The sequence below is a fragment of the Neolamprologus multifasciatus genome, chromosome 14 (genome assembly GCF_963576455.1).
Source record: "Neolamprologus multifasciatus chromosome 14, fNeoMul1.2, whole genome shotgun sequence".
In the NCBI taxonomy this organism is placed as follows: Eukaryota; Metazoa; Chordata; class Actinopteri; order Cichliformes; family Cichlidae; genus Neolamprologus; species Neolamprologus multifasciatus.
The window spans coordinates 32040611-32068527 of NC_140452.1; the positions used below are offsets into that span (position 1 = coordinate 32040611).

The 27917-nt window shown below is 40.4% G+C and overlaps 1 protein-coding gene and 1 long non-coding RNA gene across 3 annotated transcripts in view; both read left to right on the top strand.

The window, feature by feature from the left end:
* lsamp (limbic system associated membrane protein) overlaps positions 1–27917 on the top strand; it is a 223465-nt gene that overhangs the window by 163989 nt on the left and 31559 nt on the right. For both annotated transcript variants that reach the window (XM_085130842.1, XM_085130843.1), the window contains exon 4: positions 19701–19826. In XM_085130842.1, the coding sequence (XP_084986968.1) occupies positions 19701–19826 (126 nt within the window). The remainder of the gene's footprint in view (positions 1–19700; positions 19827–27917) is intronic.
* On the top strand, positions 19833–27680 carry LOC146504390 (uncharacterized). Its single transcript, XR_014868728.1, has 2 exons — positions 19833–22415; positions 22680–27680. It is a non-coding gene; the product is annotated as an uncharacterized LOC146504390 (long non-coding RNA).

Below are 27917 nucleotides of genomic sequence, written 5' to 3' on the forward strand. Positions count from 1 at the left end.
TAAACTAGAAAAAACAACATGCAGTTTCTTAATTAAGGTGTTTATTATTAAGGGCGGGTGGGGGTGTTCTAAACCTACATGGACCTGCCTGAAAAAGTGATTGAAGTGAGCCTTCCCAGCAGTGACTGACAAAAATTAATGACTAAAGAAAAGACTCATCCAAGAGGTCACAAAAGACCCCAGAACAACATCCAAAGAACTGTGGGCCTCACTTGCCTCAGTTAAGGTCAGTGTCAGTGATTATAACATAAGAAAGAGACTGGGAAAAATGGCCTGCATGTTTCAAGGCTGGTCTCAGTTTTGCCAGAAAACATCTTGATTATCCCCAAGACGTTTGGGAAAATACTCTGTGGACTGACGAGACTAAAGTTGAACTTTCTGGAAGGTGTGTGTCCCATTACACAGCATTTCAGAAAAGAAAACCATGGAAAACAAATGGAACCATGAGTTCTGCTGTCTACCAAAACATCCTGAAGGAGAATGTCCAGCAATCTGTTCATAACCTTAAGCTGAAGTGCTCGTGGGTTCTGCAACAGGACAATGATCCATAACACACCATTAAGTCCCCCTCTGAATGGCTTAAGAAAAAGAAAACGAAGACTCTGGAGTGGCCTAGTCAAACTCCTGACCGGAACCCAATTGAGATGATGTGGCATGACCTTGAAAAGGCGGTTCATGCTCGAAAACCCTGCTGCGAAGGCTGGCACAAGTTGTTTGTTTGGGTGAAATCACTTTTTCACACAGTACCATGTAGGTACTAAAAAAAACACCTTAATTTAGACACTTTTACTTGTCTTATATTTGTCTAATATTTTAATTTGTTTGATGATGTGAAACATTTAAGTGTGATGTCTTGACGCATACTCAATCATCCAACCATCCATTTGCAGATTAATGATCAAGAAACTGACCTCACAGCCAGTCGTTTTAGTTTCAGTCCAGATGAACAGAATCAAGTTTTTAGGATTAAAGTGTGACAAACATACAAAAAATAGGAAATCAGGAAGGGCGCAAACGCTTTTTCACGCAAGTTCAGATCTGAAAAATTTGGAATTTCGTGCTGCATTCGTGTGATTAACTCTTTAATCACAAAGATGCAGAACTACTGCAACTATTTCTTTCTGGAGACAAATCACTGTTCATTCAGAAGTAAAATAAGCAGTTCATTTTAGTTCAAAACATTCCAGATGTCGTATTTTTACCAATTCTCTTTTCCTGTTACTTTAATTTTAATCTGCAGCACTTTGGAGCCAGCACTTTAAGGTGGATACTTCCACATCAACTCCAGCCTTTAGTTGTGATAATTGACACTACCTTGTCAAGAGCAACTATTCATACATTTAGAACAACACTTTATCAATTATTCATGTCGAGTTGCCGGTTTTAAACACATTTGAACTGCACATCGCTATCACACTCAACTAATTTTAGCCTCTAAACATTCTTAATAATAAGAGGAAGTTTGGTGCTTTACTGTTAAACCTCTGCAGAAGCACTGGCTTGGTGAAGGGCAACAGTAAGCCCCGCCATGCCTCATTATGTCTGCCGTGAGCGCTGTAGCAGATCGGCAGCTATACACGCATGCATATACAAAAACGCTTCAGGGACAAAATTACAAGTAGTTGTCACACTGTCCATTATTCCATCCAAGACGAAGAAGAAGAGGAAAAAGGCAGAGAGAGACTGTGGGATAAAGCAGCCACACGCTTTTTTTCATTGCCTTTGAACCTTTATAATGAAACGGACTCCTTGAAGTTTTAATGAAAGCAACAATTTACCATTCGCTTTTTCTCCCTGCGCTGCTGCAGCTTAGACTGATTCTTTAAAAAAAAAAATGTTTTTAATAAAACTGCAGTCTCCTTTAATTTTATTTGTGCTGGTTGCGAGAGGTCCTCTCATGCATTTAAATGGGGTCATCCCATGGACACGCGTGACAGCTGAGTATCGACAAGGGCTGCAGGTGAGCCGGCAGTGCTATATTTCACAAACTAACCAGGGGAGCCAGTGGCCATCGGTTCTGGCCAATATCTCCCTGGCGTTATTTGTGATATAGAGGACCACTATTTCTTTTCCATTGCCTTCGCGCCCTGCACGCACCCTCATTACTTCTACAGAACCTGCCAGTATCTTTTCTCGCCATCCCTTACCATCTTCTCTGTGTGACCCGAGCCTGTCAAATAGATAGACAGCCCTTTGGCACAGTTCTTCTTGCACCCACGAATGCCTCTGAAAGCGAGGATTGAGTGGCGCAGTTAAACATGACCCCACTTGCTCTTTTTGAGGAGTAGACAGGAGGTATATGTAGAAGTTGCACCTGTGTGACTGTGTCACAGCACGTAGGACATGTCCTGTATAAGTAAATCTTTGGGCTTGTGACTGCCTTTCAAGAATATCCCCCTTGTGCACTACACCTATGTGCTTTTAAGCGTTTCACCCTTGCTGTGCTTTATAGGTTGTGCTCTTCTTTTTATCAGTGTCTATGACTGCTACATAACTCAGATTCATACTCATTTGTGTAGCTTTTGGTGGCTGAACTTGCTGCCCACCTGCTATTCAGACCAATACTTTCGCTCGCTTCATTTATAAGAGCAGAAGCACAAATAGGTTGTACTCATGACACAAAGTGCCACTATTGAAAACTGTGGGCTAGATATTAGCAGAAATTGCACGTCCTGTTCCGGTGATATCAGTAGATCCCTGCTGTGGTCTATTAATGACTTCTACAAAGCCTCTTACATGTTTCCAGGCTCATGAAGCGGAGAAATCGGCATGGATACTGAGAACTGTCTTTCTGTGGGCTTTCACAGCACACACTGCACTTCAGACACAATGAGCGGTATCTGATTTCAGATGCCTCCTGATGGCTCAGCAGTATCAAGCTGAATACTGCTCAGACCTGGATGCAGTCTACTTCCCTGCTCTCCTTCCTACTCCTGTCAGCAGTTAGATCAAAAAGAAAAGGTTTTCTTCAGTGGGCACATAAGCTATTCATTCTCTTTTTAGAAGTGCTAGCGGTATGGCTCAAGGGATGGCAGGATTTCATTTGTTGGTCTGTCATAGTTTGGAAAAGGCAGGCAGGACTCATAAACATGTCTGCGATGCAAATTGTACTACTCAACAGCCAAAAGAGAGAAGCCCAAAGCAGAGTTTATAGACAAGGCAACTGGGAACAGGTACGAATAAAAACTAGAGTTCAATAAGGGGTGGAAAAAATACAATAAATAATGACTGGGAAGCTATGGCAGACTTTAATCTTACTCTAACCTTAAGAGCACCTCTGACTAGCATGAGCATTGAGTTAACCATGATTGTAGCTTTTTGTAGGTTGTCCTAGGCAGGCACACCAGGTGAAAATATGTCACTTAAAGTGTCCATGTTATGCTCTTTGGGTTTTATCCTGTCCTCTAGCTTGTATTTATTGTTTTTCCTGGACCCAAACAGTCTGCAGAGTTACAGACCAAAGTCCATGGCTAATGAATTTACTCTAGTCCCCAGAAAACACTGCTGCTAAGTATGAAATGCTTTTGTTGGGTACGTATCTACTGCACCGTAGCCCTATTCAGATATAGGACAGGGGACACTGCTGGCTGGAGAAAACCACTTTGTATTTTATATGCTTAAAATCTGTTGCACCTCTGTAAACAAGTGTCAATGAGTGCAACTACACTCATCTCTGTGTGTATGTGTGCCACTATATTCCTCCCTCACAGGCTAAGAGAGAGGTGGAAATAATGCATTGTATCCTAATCATTATTTATAGTCCATATTAGAAACAAAGTTGAGAGACTCGTGCTTCCCTTGTCCTGATAAATTCCTGCTGTTATACAGCAACATCGCATCACAAAATAGAACTATAAAACTATAAAATAAAACTAAAAACCAACGAATAAGTCTAAAAGCTGGTAAATATTACTTATTAAAGATCACAGTATCAATATCATCAAACCTTCATATATACTCAACTGCTTAATGCTCAGTTTGAGCTACAGTAAAGAATTTTACAATCACTGTGTGTCTGGAGTGATTTAAAGAGAAAGTCAGAAATCACTGACAGACGTCAAATGCTTTGCATGCATTACGTGCTCATGCACATCCTCGTGTTTTTTTTAGTGAGTCTACTTGGCTGCTTCATCTCCCAGTGCCCACTGCTCCACCAGATGTCTGGCATGGGTTTCAGTTCAACATATGGTCGCCGGCGCTGATGCAGTGCTTTACATAAAGAGTCTTCTGTGAGGCAGGAGAGTGCTAAACACTTGTTATGGAGCATATGTCTTGTTGGATGTGTTTTTGATTAAAGGATGCTTTTCGCAAATGGTGAGGGAGGGACAAGTTAAGAGGATTCAGGCCTCGTCAGAATTGTTCTCAGCTGATGTCCTTTTGTATCAAATACGGTCACATACGACTGAAGTTAAGGTGAATTTCAAAGCGTCTTGAAAAGTGTCTTGATATCATTTAGTCAGTTTAAAGTTTAAAGAATACACATGCTCTTTAATCTCAACGGAAGCCCTGAGAGACACTATGAATACACCTCACTAATAATATTGCTTATCACTTACTGAAGGAAAATATTTATGACACTTCATCGCTGTGTGTTGCCGCTCTCCACTGCATAGCCGTCTAACAGCTAAAAGTAGAGTCAGGAATGTGTCTCTTCCTTTGATGGCACAGCTACAGACTTGATGGGAAGTATCTGTTCCTAGGAGGGTCTTTGCGAGTTGGCATGGGTCGGCTGCTGCAGTGTCCACTGTAGTAAATAACATATGGGCTTGTTATCTCTCCACAGAGCTAGAAGGCACTCGACGCCAGCCGCTTGCTCATTAGACTGCAGCTCAAGGCAAAGCACAGGAACAGAGAGAATGAACAAAACAGTAAGGAGAGGAGACAGGGTAAAAGTGACAGTGATGTGGTAAGAGTTACGGAGATGGAAGGGCAGCAGGGAGAGGTAATAGCCAACCGAGGTTATGCTCATGTAAGATATGTCTATAAACGTGTAGGTTAAAGGCAGTCACATCTCAGAAGTCACAGGAGGGAAAGTGCAAATACACTTCCCCTATGTATAGCAAAAGCAGCAGCTAAACCAGCTCAGTGTGTGTGTGTGTGTGTGTGTGTGTGTGTGTGTGTGTGTGTGTGGCATCGTGGGGTAGTCTCCAGCTGAGTGTGTCAGGTGTCTACCAGCTGTTCACAGCTCTTCACACAGCAAGAACCAACATGCCCGGTGGAAAGTCCACTGGAAATCTGGAACCTGATCAACACAAACACTGACGACAGTGCTTTGTTTTCACGTTTCTGAGCCAATCACCCAAAATGCATTTTTTGCAAACTCTGCTTGCTCGAGATTTTTTAAATCAGCGCTGTCCAACATCATTTTAGACCGTTTTGTTGTCATTAGGTAGCTGTTGACCTTAGCTGCTGTCTTATGTTGGGACATTACTCACTCAGTAATTGTTTTTTAAACAGTTTAAGGTGAACATAAAAAAAAATAGTCCACAATGGAATATTTATATATAGTTGGCTGTTCAAACAACTAGGTCATTTTTTAAATGTTACGGATAAATATCTCAGCAATGCCTGGGACAAGGAAGATCATACATTTACTGCAGGTATGGTATGCACACAAGTACCCAATGATCTCAGTCAGGCTCGACCCACTGAGCACACACCCAACCTACAGGGTGGCATCCTGGTGCCAGATGCCACAAGACATCCCAGATATCCAGAGCAGACAGACAAGGGGTTTTTAACAATTTTTGCTTAGCTGTGTGTCATCTTTAACTTGCTAGGATGGTATTTACCAACCAGCACTTTGCCCTCAGCATTCGCTTTTGCAAGAGGAGGAAAAGTACCAGTTCATGAAATTTCCTGTGACAGCCTCCTGGGCTAGACGCTGTGTTGTGAATGTACTGTACTATTGTGCTCACACAGGCACTAAACCGTTAAAGTGCTTACTGTGTCCTATGGATCAAGAGCAAAGCGCGCTGTAAGCTGGTTATTGCAGCGTCACGTCACGGACAGCTGTAGGTATGTCCAGTTTAGCCAATTAGAGGGAGACCAGAGGCCGATGGTTGACTTTTATGGTTACAGGTTTGGAGGGAAGAGTTATGTGAAATATTTTGAAGCTTAAATTAAAACTACATTGAAACCTACTGAGACACATTTCCTTTTGTGACTTTATTTAAAATAATAGAGCGCTACGGAGGGGAGAATTTTATATTAGAAGAACGGCCTTATTATTGAGGAAAGTTCAGACTGTCTTTTTTTAACAAAACTTTATCCTGCTTTTTTTTTCTTGCAACACTAAATCTTTAAATATGCACATATTTCCATGCAGAAAGCCACTAAAGAAACTACAACACTAATTATGGTAACACTTTATTTTACAGTTCGTGCACACTTTGATTAATTTCCCCTGACAAGAAGTAAAACTGAGAGAACATTCTGACACATGTGTTTAGCCATAGTGTTGAGTTACTGAGTGAAAAATCCCTCATAGGAAGTGTAAAAACTATGAATTAAAGCTTTTTTAAAGCTTTAATGTAGGAAACGTTTACCTGAAGTGATGTGTAATCAAGGAGAAATCATTTCGGCGATAGGAGCTAAGTGTGGAGATTTAATTGTAAGTGTACTAAATGAACAGTGTCTTCACATATAATTAAAGATATTTAGGCCCATAATCTGCTGCTCCTCATTTTATTTCCCAGAGGGCATCTGCCAAACTGTCTGTACTGTCCTTTATAATGTCTAAATGTGCATTTGGGTGAGTGGTTTTCTTTAATTACAGATTACATCATTAAGTGTCAAGTGGCTTGTGCTCATCAATCCCTTTGGTCGTTTTGCTATTAGAGCAGCGAGAGTCCATCACCGCTACGGACTGAAGTAAAGAACCTCTGGACCTGCTCTGAGGTTAAAAGTTAATAGCTGCCATCAAAGGAGTCTGGAGGCTTCTAGTCTGGTGAGGGGACTGAAGTGTTAACGGACATAGACACACATACACGAACACAGAAATATCCAGACACGTATGCACGCTTGATGGTCCACATTATGGGGTGCGCTTCAATTTAATGAATTGCAGCAAATGGGGGCAAATCAGGTAGTATTGATTAGTGAGTGCAGATTGCTGGTTTAAATTCCTCAAGGGCCTCTGAGGATCAGGGGAGTAACTCTGAAAGGCCATCTGAATGTCACAATAAGTCAAGCTGTAATTTGATAGGCCCACTTTACTGCCCAAGTGGACAAAGAGAGAGAACATTGTGGCTTTAAACCTCTAGTTTTACTTCCAATTTGCATAAATCAATAAGCCACTGTCTCAGTTTGGAAGAGCAGTGTAATAAATCAGTGCTCGGTTTATATATGCACTCACTTAGTGATGATGGAGTATTTATTTTTTTCAATCCTACCACCACAGCGCCTACCCGTTTATTAAAAACATGTAGGTAAACATCGCTCATCCTGTTGTTTTTAGTAAACAGTACTAACAGAAACACGAAAATGGAAAACCATCCTGCGCTGCAACTTTTGGTTCCGAGGTTTTGCTGAATCAGTTGTACTAAACGAGACAGGAAATAGGTTTGGAGTTGGAAAGCGGGGGTGATGGTCGTTTCACAATGGAGAGAAAATGGAAAGTAGTTGGTTATAAAAGACGTCTGATTTGAGCTGCATAGGTGTATGGATTGTGGGAGGTCTGGCCCGCTCCAGTAACCCTTATATGGACAAAGTGACATCATGAGCAATGGTGCTTGGGAGCAGAAGAGCAAAGGCCAGGAAGTGGTATTAAATAACTTTAAAAAAATGGTTCCTGTGGAGGGAAAGATGGACAACGCAGCCAAGATTCAGTAACCTTGGATTTAGCTTGTCTGGCCATCTTTGTTTTTCTCATTATCATATTAGCGGTGTGATATCATAAACCTCTAAATCATGTGACCGCTTGAATACAAAGTCTGCTTTGCCTTTTGTTGGCAAGTCCCCTACACTTCACAGGTGCCAAGCTTAAAGCACAAAGCGCCTGAGGAAGGGAAGGATTTACGAAGCTACCTCCGCTAGGCCGAGATAAGAACAACGCCTCTGTGGAATGTATAAACGCAGTTATTTTTCATGAGGACAAGAGCTGCCATTAGTTGATTTTATAAAAGAAGTAAAAAAAAAAAATACTTGACAGCGTATTCACTTCTTTGGTTCTCCTTGGTTGATAGTCTGGAGCTTGTTAGGAAAAAACTGTTACTACACTTTTCTACCTTCCACCTTCTGTTTCATCTCTTTCAGTGCAAACACCAATTAAATGTTCGTGTGATTTACGAGTTGCTGCACTGGCAGGACCTCCATTGGAAAAAAAAAAAAACACCTCTTAAAACAGACTAAAAACAACAACATCTCCTTAATTATTCACCGTGGTGTCCCCGAGTAGCACAAGGTCTACATTATAAGCAATGGGCGGAGATGTGTGAGGCTGTAGCAACTTCACTAAAACACTACACAGGTTTTTTTTTCACACCTTTCTCCCCGACTTCCATCGACTCCTCCAGCAGCCATCCGTCTCATATCCGGTGTTCCTTTGAAAGCTTCACTGGCATCTTGGGTTTTTAAAGCGCTGCTGCTGCTAATGGCTACGGCTGGGATGAAGGAGAGGTGCTGTCTTCTTCTCTGTCATCACCTCCTTCATCTCCTGTTTCTCCTTCTTCTTCTCTTCAATTTTAGAAACAGTGTGTAAGGGGAGGAGTGGATCCTAGCTGGCACTGCCAGGTCACTCGAGGTTCTTCTCCTGCAGCAGCAGCAGCCAATTTCTCAGACCTGCTCTCTTTAGTTCCGTTCTGCAAAGGAAACAGTGTGCATGCATGTGGATCGCTGCAGAAAAGCAACCCTTGGTGTCTCAAAATCTCCCTGATATTTCACCTCTGTTGCAGTGTTACAGTACAGTCAAAACAGTTGTTCGCTTTTGTTTGTGTCAGTCACGTAAGCGCAGGTGTGTCTTATCATTACATTGAGTTAACATGATAGATTACTTTGAGATAAGGTGTGTTTGAGAGTGAGTCTGTTTAGGGGAATATAAGAAGTGGTTCAGCCACAAGGCCCCGTGCACACATTGCAGATGTTTGGAGACGTAGACGCTGCGATTACAGCTTGCTCTTTACTTTCCTCTGTCAGTTTCTGCGTCCTCTGGCCTCCTCTGCTCTTTCAAAAATCGATCACTAAGCTATATTATTGTGTAGGGATGCCAATTCTTTGTGGCAGATTTATCAAAAACTTTTCTGTTAGCATTTTATTTACTTTCCCTGTGTGTTTGACCCCAAAGTCCAGACAAAACGATTTCAGCGCCCTAAGTGCTCTCCTACTTTCTACAATAACAGCTTGCCATGTGAGGTCAAGGTGCTAAAGTGGAGATGCAGAAAAAAGCTAAATCAAGTACACAAATGTGAACATAAAATAACACCAGCGTTAAGACACAGCATGGTTATATTGGTTTTTTTCCCATGGGGGGGTTGGGAGGGGAAAGTTTTTAGCTGACCTTGTTTATAGAAGACAGGTAATTGGCGGTAAAGCTTCCAAGCACTAAAAGCTAAAGAGCTGCAAGTGCTTTCTCCTGATTATCTTCTAATGGTTTCAAATTAGCTGAGCATAATCGCACGCCTCTTCTGCACTCGCTGCCACATCACTCCTCCAAATGTCACACTGAGAGCCAGCGGGGGATAAATGTCTCAGAGTGCAAATCAGCCCAAGGGGGAGAAAAAAAATCCAAAACATGTAACAATATTCATGTTTTACTACCGTAAAATACCTTTAAGTTTTTAATATGAAAGACGCAGGCCATGCGATCTTTCCTTGTAAAAAAACCCAAAAAAGTACCGATAATGTTCTGTTATTTTGACACAGCTTCTCATTTTCTGTCGAATAAAGTCACTTTTGTTATTTTAAGCAGTGGCCTGTGATGTAGCGAGGTAAAGCGAGTGAATTTTGCAGTTGCTGCACAAAGCTGTCTTGTTGTTTACTCCTTCTTAACATGTGTCCTAAAGAGCGGAATAGAGTTTGGCGCCGTAATCCTTGAACTGTAATGAACAGTTTAGCTGTTATAAAGCATATAAAGCAGTCTGACAGAATCCATGTAGGCAAAGTTGCATCCTGTTTTCACTCCTGCCGTCCCTGCTCCTGTTCAAAGCCCTATTTAACGCTCACTACAGCTTTATTTGCCAAAGCCCAAGCAACAGTAATAGTCTGTGTGTTTTTGTTTTTTTCTGTTATGCTTCAAATGTTGGTCCACTTTCTGTGATATCACCAGCTGATCATGCTGCCTGTGCGATCTGTGTATTTATTTGGCTTTAACTTGCAGGTCAAAGCACTTTTCTAGCTTTTTCGTCATGAGTGCCGAGTGTTCACAGCATTAATCATCATCGTCCTCCCCCCGTGTTGCAACATTTCTTAAAGTGAAGGAGGCAGTTTTGAAAGGGCCAAATCAAACGTCTTTGTTTTGCTAAATTACATTTAGCTGTAACTCGAGTTCGCGCTACACGCCCGACATTTAAATTCAAAGTCATGTTTTTTCTTTTTTTTACGTGCACTTTCTCCAGATCTAAGGAGACATTGCTGTAAATTGTTTAAAATGAGCACATTTTGCATGAGAGGAGGAGATGTTTTGTGATTTGTCATTGCTCGTTGCACACAGTCATGATTGCATGTATAATTAATACAGACTGGCAGCACACATTGACAAACTGTTCTCTGCATGCTTTGATTTTCCAACCTTATTAGAAGATATGAACATCAATTTTAAATGATTCTGCAAAGTCCATTTGGCTTACATTTAGTTTGCAGTTTCACACACCATATCTGCACATGTTAGCTGTTGTATTATTAAGGTACTGTGGTTATGGTAAATGCATGATGGGTAAACTATGATAACACAGCTGAATGTTCCCAGCGACTGCAGCGATGCATACATTCATCATTAACAACACCGCCTCTAAATGCTCTTTACATATTGTGCGTGGTACTTCATGCATTGCTTTTAACACTTTTCTTGGTACTTACGGTGCAGCGTGTCTTCTTTTCAAGAAATGCTGGATTGGAGTGTCAGCATTACTCACCAAATAGTTTAGTGAACGAATTCAAACTGAATGAACAATTTGAGAGTTTTTGTTGGTATTAACGTCTAAGTTTTCTGTGATTAAAGGAACAATGGTGGTAAAATGTTCAGATTCTTTCCTACAAATGAAGTAGATTATTATTTATTGGTCACAGCTGCATTTAAATTGTGTCAAAGTGCAGCTCTCTGCCTTGATGTGCTGGGGTTTATGTTTTTTTAAATAGCTATAGATGATAAATCATGAGCCACAGTTTCATTATCTGATAGCAGCTGATACAGTGTGCAATGTCTTGTTGTTATTATTGTTGCTTAATTGTTATTTACAGTGATAACAGTTAGTCCTTATATACATAATCTTTAATCATAGCCATTATCCTATTATTGGGATTTTATACACAGATTCAATCTAATAAACAAGTCACCATTACCTGCACTGTGCAGGTGTTAGAATGCAAGCTGGCCAACAGGACTATAATTTTCCTACTTTTACCTCTGTTGTCTAACAATGATGTGTGGTAACTTGTGAAGAACCTGTTGTGAATGTGAGGTAGATAAAGACCATAAAGTGTATAGAACGAAGCACTGTATGACTGTGTGGGTAGATTTGTGTAAAGTGTCTCTAGTGGTCAGTAAGCTGAGAAAAGGGATATACAAATGCCTGCCTACTTCAATTTTTGATAATGATTAAGCATAAAGTAGCAAGTACGTTTACAGACCACACCTTGGTCCCAGCAGCTGCAGCATAGAAGATTTTACTTAAGTTATCAATCTTACGGTGATTGGTATGTAGTCGCTTGGGTTAACATTAGAGATGCACTGATTGTAATTTTCTTGGCGAATTCCATTTTTTTTTCTCTGTGACCTGCCAACTCTGATTTTCTTTCAAAAAACTATAATTGACAGGTATATAAAAATGTAAATCTACTTTTCTTCAAAGAAGTTTCTTAAAGTCATTCAACTTTATAATTTCCTCTGAAACTCCCTTGACTTCTACAACTGAATATAAAATGCTGTGCTGCTGGAAGAAGGTACAAATGATTAACTGAAAATGAGTTGTGGTGCACCCACCTTTACCTAACATATTGTACTTCACCTCATTAAGCAAATGCAACAGCACCAGGTGCATGTAACAAAACAAAATTCAGGCATAATTTTCCAGTATGTTTATATCTTCACCAGATAGCAGGGCATCCAGCCTTGTCTCTGCATCCACTTGTCTCTGCAATTCGCTCATACCGAGGCTGCTGGCTTGTGGGTTTGTGACTGGCTATGGGTGCTGACTAGCATTAGCTTTCCCTTTTTCCCATCTTTAAAATGTCCATATTCCAGTTATGAAGGTGATTTAAATGTCTGATTAGTTTGAGGGTATTTTTTGTTCTTTTGTTAAATTTTGTGTTTCCAGTCACAGTGAAATGCAAGAAAGGGACCAGACTGTAAATGGGCACACGCAAGGCTGACCAGGCACTCAGCAAATAAGTCAGTTCTATGCCGTAAACTCTATTTAATACGATCAAACCACTGGGCAACATGGTGTTTCGGTGGTTAATACTGTAGTCTCATAGTCTAAGAAGCTTGGAAAGAAAAGCGTCTGGACTTCTTTAAGTTGCTTGAAGACGTTTCACCTGTCATCCGAGAAGCTTCTTCAGTTCTAGGGTCACATGGTGGAGAGTCCCAGATTTAAACCCAGTGGGAGTGTCCCCCCAAAGAGGGACAAAAGGACCCCCTGATGACCCTCTACCTAATCACATGTTTAAATCTGGGACTCTCCACCATGTGACCCTAAAACTGAAGAAGCTTCTCGGATGACAGGTGAAACGTCTTCAAGCAACTTAAAGAAGTCCAGACATTTTTCTTTTCAAGCTCCTTAGATTACGATGACCTGGATGACTGAGAATCTTCACAGACATGTAGTCTCATAGCAAGAGTCCTGGCTTCAAACCTGGGTAGGGCCCTTCTGTGTGGAGTTTCAATGTTCTTACAAGTGCATGCACAGGTTTCCTCTGAAAGCTCTGATTCCTGCCCAGGAAGTCTCACAGAAAAGATGTTGTATTTCAAGTGTTTCATTTTGTGTTTATATAAAAAAAACAAAATTGTTTTGTTTTTTTTAAAGTGAGGTAAATTAACACTCAAGTTGTTTGTTGTTCGGACAGAGACACAGCTTCGCTAATAACTCTCAGACTCTCTTATTTTACAATAATCTCACCAAACTTGAAGCTATTACTGTAAAATATAATCTTATTTGCTATAATCTGGGTGTTCTAACGGGTATGTACAAAGTTAGCGTCACATGCAAAACTATAAAATAACATTACCACCCCTATAAGGTCTCTTTATCATTAACCTGGGCCCACTCTGTTACTGCTTCTGTCACTGGCACTACACACAGTGACAGAGGCAGAGGTGGACACTTTCATCAGGACTCGCCACCACAGTAATAATATCACCACTAAAAATCAGAGCACACAAATTCACGTTATGAATACTTATCACATTATCATCTTGGTTTGATTATTCTGTAATGTAATAGATGTCTGTATCTAGAGACAGTGCTAAAGGAAAGTGAGTTGTTATCATGCAGAGACAGGCATTTTATTGCTTTCAATGCCCAGCCCACCAAGCGTCTCTGTGGTGAATACTCAGTCACAAGGACTAAGGAACTGCCTGTGGTTTCTCTTTCTCTTTCCTTGTGCATGTCCACACACTTAAAGAAGCAAAGCTAAACCATAAACACATTCCTCCTTAATTACTCTTCTCTGCCTCGGTCTGCTGTCTCTCACTCTGTCTTTTGCACTCTTGTCTTTCGTTCTCTCTTTGAAAATTTGAGTTGAAAGCAAGGTCAGCATATTTATACTGTTTACATCACAGATTTATTTATTTGTTTATTTCCAAACAAAACAGGAGATCATTAGCCAAAAAAAGACATATATTATTATTATTTGTTATTTTTAATACAGACCTACTAAATCTGAAATGGAAAACGCCTTTAAACTGTAGCTTGCTGTGTTTTTAACCATGAATACTAACAAACTTTATTTTTGGAAGTGGAAGAGAGAAATGAAGTTAAAAGTAGGTCCACTTGAGAATACAGTCCCCGACGTGTAGAGAAATGATCGTTCACGTGAAATTGTACACGGTTAAAATATTAAATATATTTTCCCATGACTCACACAAACCCTGCCATCGTGCAGACGTCAACAGAGATGCTGTGCATCATTGTGGAATTCATCCTTCCTGTAGTTGCAGATGCAAAGTGGAGTTTCAAAAAGCTGCCCTTTCCAACATTGCTCCTTGAAGGTTGACCTATGACTAAGATTACAATTCACAACCTCCTCCCCCTCCACTCCTGACATCTGTACACCAGGCACTATATAGCCACCAGAGCTGAAATGTAATTCACACGTCTTTTCTTTCACTATTGTATTGCTTTGTACAAGTCCTCTCCTCTTCCCCCCAGTCTGGCCTTCCCTCCCATTTATAGAGGCGACAGGGTTATCAGAGTATGAGCAGTTGTTTTTTCCCCAATCCATTTTTATCTATGCTTCAGAGGATTAATTCTCCAGTCACACTTTCTACTCAGCCAATCAACTTTCCCACCCGCCGCTGGTTGTTTTTGAGGTTGGTTGAGAAAAAAAAAGTCAATTGGGTTTTTTGTCACCTCGATCGAATGTTTCCGCCCCGCCATCCCCCTGTTCCATCTCAGCATATCTGATGAACCCATCTTCATTTTGGCTTGGTTATTTGACTACAGCGATAACTCTGCATGACTTCATTTAAAAGGCCGTTTGGAACGACTCTGTCTTGTCATTTCGTATTAGAGAAAGCGTTTGCTTGGGGTTGCTGTGCACCCATGTGTGTGCATGTGTGTGAGAGTCAGTGTGAGTGTTTTGTGAGATAGCTAAAGAAAGAAAGCGAGATGCCAGCTCAGTGATGCTTTTGCCAGCTATTACTGATGCTGTACGGAGACAAAATTTCTATAATAACTTTGCTGGAGAAACAATCTGAAAGATACAACCAGTGAAATATTGCTTCTTAGAAAAACACAGTCGATATGGAGGAACATGGCAGCTTTATTTCAGCTTAGCACTGCAAGTCCTATCAGATTTAAATAGCAGATGAATTCCCACTCAGTTGCTACAAATGTGTTTGCCATTTATGTGTTTGTTAGTTATGCAATCAGCAGCACAATAGGCTTTCATATACAGCGGGAAGAATAAGATTTGAACAAGTCATTAATTGTCTGAGTAAATGTATTTCTAAAGGTGCTATTGACATGAAATTCTCGTCAGATGTTGGTAACAACCCATTCAGTCCACATGTGTCCATAAATTATGTGTACAATCAGAAATGACACAGGGGAAAATATTTAACACATAAAGAGAGGGAGGTGCAGAAAGGCACAGAAAAACATGACAGCAATTAGAAAGCATTCCTGCCACTTACTTTCAGGCCCTACTGACTATATAGAGATAGCACTGCTGGGGCAATAACCGGGAAGTGGAAAGAAGATCATTTCACCATTAAGTGGCCACGACCAGGTGCTCCCCACAAGAAGTGAAAAGAATTATGAGAAGCGTTGTCCAAGAGCTAAGTAGCACTTGTAGAAAGCAACAGAAAAACCTGGAATGACCGGGTACAATTATTTCAAAGAAAACAATAAGTAACTCAGCCACCATGGTCACGGTCTCCACGCAAGACTATGTTGGTGAAGACAAAGCTTGCTGAGGGGCGTTTAAAGTTTGCTAAACAACATTTAGACAAGCCTGGGAAATACTGTGAGAGTATCATGTGGTCAGATGAGACCAAAGCTAAACTCTTTGAATGCCATAAGACACTCCATGTTTAGAGTTGTAAAGGTACTGCAACCCTAGTAACACCACACCAACAGTGAAGTTTAGGGGTGGGAACATGATTGTGTGGGGCTGTTTTCAGCATACAGCACCGGCACGCTTCATACAATTGAAGAACAGATGAATGGTTAAAATGTACCGAGATAAAAAAAATCTGTTGCCATCTACCAGGATGATGAAGATGAAACGAGGGTGGATGTTTCAGCAAGACAATGATCCAAACACACAGACAAGGAAACTCTCAACTGGTTTCAAAGGAAGAAAGTAAAGCTGCTAAAATTTTCCAGTCAATTACCTGAAAAGAACTAAAGGTCAGAGGTCGTAGAAGGAGCCAGTGAAACCTTCAGGACTTGAAGACTGTTTGTGTGGAAGAATTCACACCTGAGCAATGCGCATGACTAGTTTCTCCATAGAGGAGGCATCTTCAAGCTGTCATCACCACCAAAGGCTTTTGTGCAAATTATTAAATAAATTTCAATTAGTGTGTTCAATACGTTTTCTCTGTGTCATTGGATGGGTTGTTACTGACATCTGGTAAGAATTTAATGTCAACAGCACCTTGAGAAATATATTTATTTAGAAAATTGGCGAAAATTCAATACTTATTTTACTCGCTGTACACATCAGAACTCAATGGTGCGATATCTAAAGCAAACCTCACTGCAAAAAGAAAACGAAGTACACTTGCTGGTGTGGATAACCCAACAACCAGAGCACAGTTGGAGCACAGTTATTGTCGGGCCAATGAGTAACTTTAATGGAGCAGTAAGGGTTTAAGTGCTGTGTTTATGGACAAATTGACAGCAGTTGTTGAAAGCTGGAAGTGTGTTAAATTTCCAAAACAGCTTTTTACAACTGATTCTGGGGCCTTTGACACTTTCAGGCAGATAAACAATACATTTTAATGGTTTACTTTGATTTTTACGCATAAATGACAAGCCCACATTACTCTCATGCACATAACAACATTTGTTTTGAGTAATCATGCTGTTCTAATATTTCGACAAGTTTACACCTCCTAAATTCGTACTTCACCGGAGTGATAATTCACGTCTCTGTGATGATGAAGACAGAGTTCTTTTTTTTAAAATCAGAGTTCGCTGTGGGGTGAGATAGAGACATGTGTGGGCATTAATGCAAGTCAGTCAAAATGGCTTCAAATGTAATTCACACATCTCTGGTTTTGATAACATCTGTTCTCAAAGAAGGCTTTTTGTGAATTTAGTTCTTATGTAAAGGGAAAACACAAATTGGCTTCCTAATTAGTTGGTTATCCATAAATGGTAAGTGAACACAGAGCCAGGCTGTTTGAAAAATGTAAATGTGAAGAAACTGAACAGAATGTTTTCACTTAATGAAATATGGAGGCGTACGGATGCTCAGTCCTTTTCTTTCTTAGCAAGGAAGCATAATTGTTTCTTTTATGAAAAGTCATTTTGTATATAATAACAGGAAAGAGTCACTGGTCTATTTTGTACAGTCTCAGATATAATTGATTCTACTGTAAAATGTAATATTTGCTGTACATGACAGACCGTGAACTACAGAGTTGGCATTTTATTTTTAGCAGCATGTTCTATGACACCAAAGCACGTTACACTCTTGATTAGTTTACTTCATTGACAGGATCAAAAAAGAGAATCTTAATGTAACCCATTGTTTTGTTGAAGCCTCAAGGCTGGTATTTTGGTCATTGTCATCTTGTTTTCTTTAAGTTTGACACTACAAAACCGAGACCTGGATCTGCCAACAACTTGTCAATCACAACATATTCATGCTCTAATAAATATCCTAAACCAAATAAACAACACGCTGTATGAAATAACTTTAGGAGCTAGTGAATTATAGAGTAATATTTACAGGAATCAACAGTAGGATCATTTCTTGTTTTCATGAGGTCTCACAGCAAAAACTGAAATTAGCAGGTGATCAAGCAAGTCCGTTTGCTACCTGTTGCTTTTCTGATGAATCCTAATATTTGCAGATTATTCATAGTTTCATGACAAAGTATGTCAGCATGATCAGTGAGACATTCATTTAGTTGCTTTAAATTAACAGTGGCTCCGTTTAGAATAAGCAACAAACACAGTTAGGAATTACTGACAAATAAGGAAAGTCATTTGGATTTTCTCAATGCTTTGTCAGATAAAGCTCATTTTCACATACACTACACTTTTTTTCAGAATAACCAGGGCTAACTGAAAAACTAACATTTTATGCATTCAAGTCCTTCCGAGGTGCCAGGAGGAAATGACATTGTTTCAGAAGGAGCTGTAAAAATCCCACTTCTATTAGATGATTGGCATCAGTTGTTTCATTCATGCCTCACAATCACTGTGCACGGCTTATTGTCTGCTGGAACTTTCACACTAACACAGGCAACTGTCAGAGTTCGCTTCACCCTGCCAGCGTCCTTCCTGGTGGCTATATTATCAGGAGTGTTTGTAAAATGGGAACCAACTGTTCTTGTGTTGGAGTTCCCTCAAAACTGAACTATTTGACAGATATGGGGGTTCAGTTATTAACAAAAACATAGTGGATGAGAGGATAGCTAGATAGAAAAGACCATTCCTTCTTCTTCTTCTTCTTCTGTTCTTAGGTAATAATGATACCCTGGTCAGTTAGGTAGAAGGATTGCCAGCAACAACATGCAGCAAGCGCTTATAAGTAAAGTAAAAACCTACTGATTCCTGCTGACTGTAATAGAGATCTGTGAGTGTGTGCATGTGCCTCATTTAATATAGCCGGGTTTACAGTTTGTTGAGCCCAAAGGAATATAAATCTGACACACATACGTATGAACACAGACCCTGAAATTAGAATAATGAATTCATTTATTGTACTCGTAGTAACTTAAAGTTTTTGAGAAAAAAAAAACAGTCAGTCTTGCTTTTTCTCCTGCATAATGCATGTTCCAGCATTCATCTTATTCCAAAGTCATTGATCATTTATGTATTTTTTGGCCTCTCATCTGCATATACAATACTTTATCCTTTAAAAAAAGAAAAAGAAAACAACACTGCGTTCCCTCTGCATCTTTCATGATTGATTGCACTTTAGCTGCTGACTCACTTTAACGCTGACTGTAAAGTCTTAATTCTTTTATGGGATTTTTGTGGCGTTTGTTTGTTTTCTGTGGGGGGAGGAGGAGGGAGGGCACAGGAAAGGACTCTCCCTCCTCTGTGTGTTTCTGTTTGTTTGTGTTGGTGTGACAGCAGCAGGAGTGATGTGTAAATCGGTGATTGCGAGGCAGGATGATCTGTGACGAGATGAAACGACGCCGTGTCGCTTTGAACATCAGTGTCAAATTTGCACGCACGTATAGCGGGATCTTCATTTCAGCCTTAAATTTGGATTATATATTAAATAAAGCCTACTTCCCTCAAAGTAAACTCAAAGTGAATCTGCGGCAGCCGTCTGGTGGGTCCCCATATGACAAGACAGGCAATCTGTTTTTATGAGCTCAGGTCCCGGGGCAGAGGATTAAATTGCTTATTTGGATCCTGGGTTAAGAAAGTTTACCATAAGTACCTCTGAGGGTTATAGTAACAGGGGCAGAAAAAAGTTCTCTAAAGCTTTTTTAACACCTACCTTTAACTGAGACGATCCAGGTTAGCTTGTGTCTCCATCTAAGAGTTTTTATGCATGTATGGTTAAGAACAAAAAGCAACTTTGTGTTTTTGGTGAGAATATGCATGTGTTTGATGACAATTAGCATCCTCTGTCGTTCGTGCTCATATTTAATCTCATTATTAATCTTGTTGTCATTTCTCTTGTGTCTTCAGTTCCAGCCAGTATCTACCAAGTGTCAAATGACATTACGGTGAATGAGGGCAGTAACGTGACACTCAGTTGTTTGGCCAATGGCAGACCAGATCCTGCAATCACTTGGCGACTGCTCAACCCATCAGGTAAGAACTGTCAATCAGTACTCATTATCACATTTGAATAAAAGGTTTTTGTTTTCTTAAGCAAACCATGAAGAAACATCTTTTTTCTTTTTGAGTGCAGAAGATTAATGTCTGTAAATTTTACTAAAGCTTAAATTTGGTGGCACGACTCTGTTCTGAGACCCAGAGAGAGCAGAGGCGAGAATCTCATCACTGAAAATGGATATGGCTACAGATAGATAGATGAAAGATGAATCTCGGGTCAGGCTAAAGCATTTCAAATACTATGTTATATATGAGATATGAGCCAGTTGATGGAAGGGTAGGTGGAGAAGTGTATCAGCTGAGATACCAGCTAAGACTGAGATCAGCTGATCTGCGTCGCTTGTGGCTGAAACTGATTTTGCAGCCAATTAACTAACAATGTTGGATTTTTCTGGATCAATTTGTATGTTATGATTCGTTTCATAGCACACATTGGATTGGCAAATACTCAAAACAATAGGAAAGTCCAGAGTTGAGCTATTTGGCCACAATGGCAATAGGTATATATATGGAGTGGTAAAAGTGAGGAACAATGAACCAGCTGTCATGCATGGTGGTGGCAGCATCATGCTGTGGGGCTGTTTTGCTGTTAGTGGTACTGGTTACAGTGCATTGCACAACATGTTTTGACCAAGGAGGACTAAATCCAAATTCCTTAACTTTACTTTAAGTCAACCACAAGACGTTTGAAACGGGTGTTCCAATAGGACAGTGATCACAAACACAAATCAAAACTGCTTTTTAGAATAGATAAAGTAGGCTAACATTAAGGTAGGCTGTGTTAGAAGATTACATTAATGCAGTCTTCAGAACCTTTCCTAGCCACTTTAACCCTCACTCATACCTTGCTTCAGCTGACCCCAGTAGGTCACGTGATAAAGTGGGGCCAGGTCTCATAGTGGTTTTACTCTTAACCCCCGGTGATGGTAATCAGCCACACTTTTTTCATGCCTTTTCTCATGTGATGATGGACGTATTCAACAATGTATCATCACCTCCCAAGTCGAAAACTCTAACCACTAGCTGTTAATACATACCAGCTAGTTTCCACCTTTTGTTTTTAGAGCTGAAGAAGGGTCATCAAAAAGAGGTGAAATCTCTTCACAAACTGAAAATTGCCTTCTTTTTTCAAGCTTTTAACCCGAACTTTAGGCTTTCAGACTGTTTTCCCAAAGCCCCAACCATTTCAAATAAACTCTACCAATTCTGCCAAGAAGAGTGGTCAAATATCCAGCCAGGATTATTCAAGAAGCTTGGTAAAAAAAAAAAAAAAAAAAAAGTATCCTGTCAAGGTGCAACTTGCTAACTTAGTAGTGAGCAAGTGGGCTTATATGTATGTATTTGAGCCTGTATGAATACTTTTGACTTTTTGTGAATTAGAGAAAAATCAAAAATCCCAATTCATTTAAAATTTGTGCACCTGGTTCTTGTTTTTTAAGGTCATTAAAGATGTATGATGTACAATCAGTACACCCTCGAAAAACAGTGCCAAGAAATCATTAAAAGCCCAAAATTGCCCATGATACATGTATATAAACTTTTGACCACAGCTTTATGTCTTGCGCACCTCAATAAAATTGAGAAATGAAACAAATGCTAGTTTGTTATTCACAGTCACAGATGCAGTATATTCACTGACTTTGCAAATATACCCTAGTAAATGCATGTAAATTTAACTTTCAGAGAATCCCTATAGTAGCTTTTTGCATATCAGAATCAGAATCAGAATACTTTATTAATCCCGAAGGAAATTAGGGTTACAGCTGCAGCACGCTAATGGCGCATGCACACTTACAAAGGAACCTTCTGACCAACTTTACACAAACATCACATTGGGGAGACATGTCAGAAAAGTAGGCTGATAGGAAAAAAACAACAAAAATACATAACATGAAGTAAGAGGAGGAGAAAAAAAATTCCACTCAGACTGAGCTCCTAGTGGGAGAACAGTTTGATAACAGAAAAAACACCTCAGCACAAAAAGCACATGACTATCAATACACCAAAGAAACACAAGACAAGCAACAGGGGCTGGTAAAGGGTAAGAGAGAGCCAGTGTAGACAGCACATCCGGTCCTGCAGCATGTCTGCGCTGGTCCAGTCGACTGCCATCTTCCCCGGTAGGGCACAAGCATCGAAGGCGTTTGGAAAGGGAGGGGGGATCAGTGTGTGCATATCAGTGTATGTGTGTGTGTGTGTCCAGAGTTCAGCTGAGACAGTGTCCTTCGCCCCGCCAGGCTACGTAAACAGTCTTCCAGCCAACCCAAGTGGCCTTGCATGGAATGGGGGGAACAGTCTAAACACAGTCGTTATCAGGGTGTTTTGTTCAGCTCCAGCCTTGAGCCCGCAGCTGGCGCCGAAGGGGTCTCCGCATGAAGTGATGATGGTTTTTACTTTAGTGCGAACAACTCATATGAATTTCAAAGCTGTTCTAACAGTCCAACACTGGTCTCTCAATCTCCCGTTGGAGAGCCGTGAGCTTTCTATGATGTTATTCAAACTTACGTTCCGTGATGTTGTCATTCTTTTTGCTCAAAGAGCAGGTTCTGAGAACTCACGACCGCAGTGCACTTCCCCAAGATGTGATCGAACTTGCGCTCAAAGGTGTTATTCGAGCTAGCCCCTCCAGATGTAATCCAGTTTTTCACTCAGAGGTCTTGTTCTGAGTATTCATGGCAGCGTTCTCCAAGATCTTCTCCGTGCTGCACTCAATGAGCCCATTTTGAGAAACTCACGCCTCGTCCCATCATTTCAATCCCAGCGGACAGCCTTGTGGGGGTTTGAACAGCCGGTTCCGCTTCCATAATTCTTCGATAAGCCAGGGCCGAGCCATCTCCGATCAGCAAGAACCCTGTTATCATGGTTCCCAATAGGTAGATATCTTCAGCAGTCAGGCTCACCCGAGCCCAGACTTCTCGTTGAGAAGGGGTGTCAATTACATTCAGAGACCAGTTGATCAAATCCATAATTCCTCTTTTAGAGAACAGACTGTGAGAGAGTGTTCAAGGGAAAAGTAAGTAAAAACACAAGACAAGACAAGGACATAAGAAGCTAAGCAGGGAAGATAAGGGCAGGAGAGGAGAAAAGTGCAACCGCCTTCGCTGAGAGCCAAAAGAGATGTATAGTTGTATATAGTTGTCAAGCTGGTGTTTATGAATTCCATTAAAGTGTACAGAGGAGCTGGGTTGTGTTACGTCGCTCCATACATGTGCATCCCTCAGATATTGGCGACATTGTTGCTTTGGGATTTAATCCAATTTCAGAGAAAAGATAAATGTCTCGAACTGCTGATAAGCTTGTAGTTTGATGGATGAAGATGCTCGAGTTGACAACATCCCGGTTTGATCGCAGCCTTGCTCTGATTTAAAGTCTTTCTATTTATGTGTCTTTATCAATTACTGCATCGGTTTGTCAGCACTCCAGACAGCTCTCATCAAATACATCCGCTTCCTGCACCTGGAAGCAGAACAAATCAGAAGTTTCTTTTTCTTTTTTTTTTCTCTGTTTGCATTAAAGAAGAAGCTAGAAGGGATTTCCCCCCCCCCCCCCCCCCCCCCACCTAATTCTGCAAGTCGTATGGATCCGACTGGCTGCTTTAATGAAAACTGAAAGCACCCTCCTATTTTCTGTCTGCAAAGCTGAAGGGGATCCCACAGAGTTCAGAGTTACTGCAGGCAAAGTTCCTTTGTAAGTGTGAACAGCTTTTGTTTCAAGGAAATTGATGGAAATGTGGAAGAGGAAGGAAAATGCAATGTTCAATCATAGATGTCTCACTCTGCAATATACCTGATCTTCATAAGTACGCCTCTGCAAGTTGTGTATAGTTCAGTAAGGAAGGTTCACTTTTTATTATCCAATTTCCCTGTGATTTACTGTGGATACAGGAGGTAGGCACATTCGATAAGTCTTTGTTATTCACTGGAACACTGTGGTAGAAGGAAAATCCTGTTGGTGTCCCAGCTGTATTACTAGTCTACACATGCACCTGTGGTTCCACACCATTTTAAACATAGGCAATTTTGATGTTATTGTTGTTTCGGTGTGCTGCCTCTTTCTTTCCAGAATTCATAAGTCTGACCCAGTTCAAGAGCATATGAGGCACTGCTGGGCAAGATAATGATGGCAGCCTGTAGTGTGACTGCTTTACGCCTTTGCCTGCTAAGGTGACAACGCCGCTTCCCACACCTAGCGATGCTCTCAATTATTTTCTGAGGCCACAGATGTTCATGAGACCCAAAATTCCAGTCCAAGTACAGGCCCAAATCTTTTACTCTGAGCCTTCACTCAGTGTTAAATATCCAGTGTAAAGAGTAAGCTTAAGTCCATAACAGTATGGCCACATTTACCGTAATGAGCATTTCTATTTAGCATACTTTAAAACAACATCGTTAATCTTCACTGTAAACCACAGCAGAAGGTTACATCTGTGTCAATAAGTGGAAAAACAAGATGTGTTCAAACCGAGATATATGCATGTTCAACAACAAGGTTACTACAAGCTTTTGCTGCTCATTACACTTAAATGACTCTGATGATTTGTTAGGTATCGTGGTCATTCACGCCATACGTTCACCCTATCAAAAATCAGTGTTATAAAGGAACAGGCGAGAAATATTCATAATGTTTTATTACTTGTCAAGTAAACTCTTAAAATGTTAAAGATAACTTTTACATTTCGTGACTCTTCTGCAACCTCGAGTGTGACTCACGGATTCTACTGCCAAAGTCTGGCTGAAGCTCATTATTGCATAACCACATGAATATTCATATTCCCACTGATGACTCTGTGTGCATGTTGCTGTGCATAAATGTGTGAAAATTTATTGGCATCCATACACACACATACAAACAGAAGATAAGCTCGGCACAGACACGTTCCTTAGGCCTCTGTCTTTTTAAAGCCCTTCTTTGATCGTGATCGTGCGCATTCATGTATTTCCAAAATCTGATCACCGTCCAAACCCTAAACTTTCAAATTCAATGTATTTAGAAGAACTGTCAGGAACCCAAACTAAACATGACAGAATAAAGGAAAGATCGATGACAGACATAAATGTACATTTGACAGACTTTCTCGTCTTACCAAGTCAAAAGTCTCTCCAGAACTAAGTAACTAAGTATTTAAATTATTTACATTGATGAAACAGTCCACACTTTGTATGGCTTGGAAACACGTACAGAAAATTCCTGTACCGTGGGCTGTAATATACCAACCACCAATCAAATTAATCCGTGAAGTTAGTATTTTTAAAAGCTTCCAAACAAAAAGAAATAATAATAATTGAAGTGACTGTTAACCTACTTTTAACCTAACAATGACAATTAATACAGACAGGACAACGTTCTACTTTAAATCAAACTGACCAAACCATAAAAACCAACAAGCCAAACGGAGTATGACAACCCAAGAAGTCAATAAAAAGCAGACAGTGAGCCAGCTCTGGAATACAGCATTGTAAAGTTTTGTCTGTAAAACTTCTTCTCTCGAGGGCTCGCAGATAAAACCTGAAGCAATTTCATAGAAACAAATAAGTCGAGTGACAAATGATGCCTCGAATGCCATAGCTGAGCATTTTCAACCAACTGTCCGGGTTGATATCCCAACCTAGGATTTGTTTATAGGATAGTTAATAGCAGGGTTTCTCAGGCTGTCCACACTGATTATGGCTGTCATCTGTTTCCACGGAGACATCCAGTCTGAAAGTCAGCATTTCACAGTCTTTTGTCTGTTATTGTTGCTTCCGTCAGTGGTTTTCATGAAGCTAATTTGATCAGAACTGACACATTTCATGCACGGTGGATCATTTTTTCGTTTCTGTTTATCTCTCAATTCACCTTGCATGCAATTTTTGTTTTATTGCTGAGAAAGAACGCAGGCACGTTGTTGCACATCATTCTGAGGTCATATAATGTAGTGCTTGGGCAAGTGTGGCAAAGACTTTTAGACCTGCTTTGTTAAGAGTAAAGAGGACCATGCTGCAACTCGGTAAGATTTTTAGCATGATTTGAGATGATAGTGAGGCAAAAGATACTACATTATGAGTATAAATGTGGAATAGAGGCATCTCATTAAAAAAAATGACAATTGATGAAATCAGCATGGTAGCGTGTGGTTAGCACTGTTGCATCAGGTCCTGGGTTCATATCCACTGACTTGGGGGTAATCTTTCTGTGTGGTGTTTGGAAGGAAGCCAGTGTGCCTGGAGAGAACGCATGCGAGCAGAGAACATGCAAAGACGATTGCCAGTTTTAAATTAGTTGTAGGTGTGAGTGGTTGTGTGTCTCCTTGTGTTAGTCCTGGCAACCTGTAAATGGTCTACCTTGCTTTTTCCCCCCACGGCAGTGTATCCAAGCTGCTGCTGATAGGCTGCCACAGCCGGACAAGTTAAAGAAGATGCACAAAAACAGCTGAAACTAAAAGCCAGTTTTAACAGTATTTACAGCAGATTATCTATACTGAGTGTAGCGTATGTATGCATATATGTTTGTAAGTACTTTATATCTTCCTTAACGAGTGGGCCAGTCTGAATGAAACACTGCACAAATGTCATCCTACATACAGCAATTATTAACATCCATATGTTCTTTTTTTTAAGATTTCTTATTCATTAAAATAATTTTTATTTTATTAATTTGTTCATGTCATCATCCTCCTGCAAATGCGATGTTATGTTCTCTGTGTTTGTTGCCCGTGTGTAACTGTACTTTTATGTGCAAACAGACTTCTGTTCCAGTGACCGCTAAATTTAAAATGAAGAATTAGAAATAAAGTCCTTAAATATCACAGACATATGGCTTAACTGATGACAATTCGTTCGGGTAAAGCTAAAAAAAAATGTAACGACCATCTTGACTGCATGTGTTAAGAAACTGCGATAACAAAACGTTTCACTTTAACATGGACAGACTGTCACTTTGTACTTAAACCTTTCCAGTCATTAACCACTGATTAATTTGTCATCAGACATTTGCGATCATTTTTGGAAGGAACTGGTATATGATGTGAAGATGATAATGCTGATAGTGGTGTCAACATAAACTAGGCTGCTATGAGCTGTTAGAAATTACATGTTTTGCCACATCATTTGGGCGTTTTGGGCTTTTACTTCAACACTGTTATCTGAGCTTTAAAGTCCTCTGGCACATCTCCTTAACTCTGATAAGAGTCTATCTTTGGTAAATCAATGGCACTAACGGGTTTAGCTGGATTTTCCTTATCACTGCTATTCATCATTTTCTACTTTCACTGCACTTTGTGCATTGCATTTGAAAAATGCGGACTGCTGTGGGATCAGTTCATTTTTTTTCCTCGTTTCTTATGATTGCCAGACTCCACAGGACAACTTAATTTAACACATATACATCAGGCGTCTCGTTAAATAAGTCCCTTTGACCACAGCCATGAAAGGGAGACTGAAGATCTGAGAAAGGACAGGGTAGGTTCTCCACTGTGGTCCACAGGTTCAGTGTAACTTTTATTTTAGCTGCTTGATACAGGGCCATGCTGACTGTACCACACTATCCTGTCATTCTTGTTCTTTTTATCAAAATACTTTCTGTTCAGTCCTTGCGAGGGCTCTGCTGTAAATATAGGCTGAATAACTCATTGCTTGAACTGAATGTGCAGAGGGGAAGGTGTATTCATCGCAGTGGAAGGATTGAAAAGAGGGTAAGGAGAAGCAAAACATGAGTGCGTGAGGGAGGCTGAAAGCATGTATGTGACACAGAGCAGTTGTTCAGTGCCTACAGTCTTCCTCTGACATGCATCTGCTGAGACCTGCAGACACACTGGGATAAATCTCTGTAGCTGGCTGGCTCCTAACTTGGGCCTACTACTGGTTTTGTTTTGGGCTAGAGTTCCTGGGTGGAGGAGGGCTGGAAGGAGTCGAGCATGATGAGGGGAGAAATAGAGCTACTGGTCAAGCAAGGAAACTTTCAGAGCACCAAAACAGAAGTCAGACAAGTATGAAAAATACATGCCCTCTGGCTCACTCTCGCTTTCCATCACACAAGAAGGATCCATGCAGAGCTGTAAAGAAGGAGGAAGTGGTGAAAGTTATGCTATCC